The sequence below is a fragment of the Gekko japonicus genome, unplaced genomic scaffold (assembly GCF_001447785.1).
Source record: "Gekko japonicus isolate JY-2015 unplaced genomic scaffold, Gekko_japonicus_V1.1 scaffold2713, whole genome shotgun sequence".
In the NCBI taxonomy this organism is placed as follows: Eukaryota; Metazoa; Chordata; class Lepidosauria; order Squamata; family Gekkonidae; genus Gekko; species Gekko japonicus.
The window spans coordinates 149,441-151,907 of NW_015165323.1; the positions used below are offsets into that span (position 1 = coordinate 149,441).

The 2,467-nt window shown below is 54.4% G+C and overlaps 1 protein-coding gene across 1 annotated transcript in view; it reads right to left on the minus strand.

Annotated features, from left to right (window-relative positions):
• The window catches only part of RAB40C (RAB40C, member RAS oncogene family), a 45,254-nt gene that overhangs the window by 5,793 nt on the left and 36,994 nt on the right, over window positions 1-2,467 (minus strand). Inside the window, exons 5-6 of the mRNA XM_015410529.1 lie at window positions 2,299-2,376; window positions 495-717 (exon numbers count right to left, since the gene is read on the minus strand). Coding sequence (XP_015266015.1) covers window positions 495-717; window positions 2,299-2,376 — 301 coding nt within the window. The remainder of the gene's footprint in view (window positions 1-494; window positions 718-2,298; window positions 2,377-2,467) is intronic.

Consider the following 2,467-nt stretch of genomic DNA (forward strand, 5'->3'; position numbering starts at 1 on the left):
GGACGTGCAGATCTGTTCTCGCAGAGGAGGGAGAGCTTGTGCCTGAATAATACCTGGCCTTAAAGGTGCCACTGGACTGTTTTGGATTGCTAGCTGGGGGGGGGGGAGCTCTGCAGCTTACCTGGCTGCTTCTTGCTCTGACTGAGGGCTGCTGGGAGCAGAGGGTGGGGCTTGTTGCATGTGCCCCGCCCCCTGGGCTCTTTGCTGCCGGAGCTCTGCTCCTGTGCACTCCTGCAGGAAATTACCCCTGAGGATATCTACAGAACTCCCGATGGGAGATGGGATACTCGTTATCAAGCAGAATCAAGGTCTGACTTTGACCAGCGTGCACCCAAGAGCTCTTTAGCACACGGGGAAAAACCGTCACCGCCTCCATCCCAGCAGTCGTGCAGCCACTCAGGGCTCGAACTGATCCTTGCTCAGCCACCTCTAGCGCAACCTGGCAGAGACTGCCGGGCGCCCGACCACCAAATTCGAGAAGCCTGCTCGCTTACCTCTGTTGGGCCTCCAGATCTTCTCCATGCCATGCCTCATGAGCACGATGCGAGACAGCTCCGTAAAGGACTCGATCACGTTGAAGTTGCACAACGGGCTGACCTCGAAGAACGTCATGCAGTTCTTCTCCGCGTAGGATCGGGCTTGCTCCGTCGGGACCTGCCGCTTGAAGGCCAGGTGAAGCCTGTTGCCGACCAAGATGCGGGGCACGCCCGGGGCGTGCTTTATGAAAAGAAAAGAAAGGCACATCTTGGACGAACGTCTGCAATTCCACAGAAACCCAAGGCCGCCTTCCAAGACCTCTTAGTCATTCAGTGCCTCTTATCCACACAGTCCTGGTGCTTAATCCAAGTCCCTCACTGCTTCATATGACTAAGAGAGGTTGCCCCTAAAAGGGGCAGTGCAGTCCGCAAGGCTTGGCTTCCTTGAGAAAATAGCCACCTTTCCTCTGAGTGTGTCCCAGGCACTGCTGGGTGCAGCAACCTGGTATCTGGACATGGGCTGACCTTGACCTACTGCTGACGGAATGAGGAGAAAACGGAGGTTTGGAGCTGCCTAAAACAGCCAACGAGCGCAAGATCCATGCTTCTCTGGCCATGCCTTTCATCTCTCGCATTAGCTTCCCCTTCCTCGTGAAGCATAGAGAGCCAGCCTGACAGATAATGCTGGATCAAAAGACTAAGGTTTACGCGGAGGCCCCACTGGGGTATCAGCCCGTGCCCGGCCTGCCTACGTTCAGACTGCGGATGCGTGAAATACCCTGCATGGTGAAAACGTACACACCCGGGCAATGTTCCCTCTAAGCTGTGGAGTCTTGTGAGCAACAAAATTCTACTTTGTGAGCCACTGGCATTCAAGTTGTAAGCCAGCAATTTGGCTACTGCATAAGTTAGTTTGCTCTGGAGTCATCCTCCCTGAGCTGAGAGAAAAATGTGTGAGCCGGAGGCTAAGAAACTGTGAGCTAGCACCAGGGCCAAATTAGCCTGCACCAGGGCCAAATTAGCCTAGACTTTTCTCCCTGATAACCAGTTTCCGAAGTGCAAGGCATCTTTTCCTTTCGGGAGCGGGGAACGGAGGAACCATCACGCCGGCTGCTCTCTGTAACCCAGAATGGCCTAGCTTGCATCGCCCCACCGAGAAGCTGGTTTTAAAGAGGAGGGCCTTCTGCTCCCTCAAACAGGAACTGTAGATGCGTCTTCGTCTCACCTGCCCCACTGGGTACAAACAACATCCCTCTCGACCTGTAAATCCCAGCCGACAGCAAGTCACCTCCTGCTCAATGCTGGATCCCGGGAAAGAAGCAGGCGGGGATGATGCCTGGCTTCAATGGGACAATCTCAGCCCACCAAGATGTCCTGCCGTGTGCCAAACTAGACCGAGAAGTACACAGAGTCCCACCGAGCCAGATACGCAGCACCCAGATGGCTCAAGGCAACCGAGTGCAGATTTGGGAGTTCTTACCTCGTCTATCTCCTTGATCCATCGGTCTATGCCGTCAAAGGACCAGCGGTTGGTGATGTCATATACCAAGAGGATTCCCTGTGCGGGACAGAAGAAAGAGATCCCCTTCAAGCGTCAAGTTAAACTCGCAAAGGGATCTTTCCAGAATGCCCCCATCTAACCCGTGGGGCAACTGCTGTCATTGAGCTTCACGTGCCTGGCTTCAATGGGACAGTCTTAGCCCACCAAGATGTTCTGCCGTGTGCCAAACTGGACCGATAAGTACACAGAGAATCCCACCGAGCCAGATACGCAGCACCCAGACGGCTCAAGGCAACCGAGTGCAGATTTTGGAGTTCTTACCTCGTCTATCTCCTTGATCCATCGGTCTATGCCGTCAAAGGACCAGCGGTTGGTGATGTCATATACCAAGAGGATTCCCTGTGCGGGACAGAAGAAAGAGATCCCCTTCAAGCGTCAAGTTAAACTCGCAAAGGGATCTTTCCAGAATGCCCCCATCTAACCCGTGCGC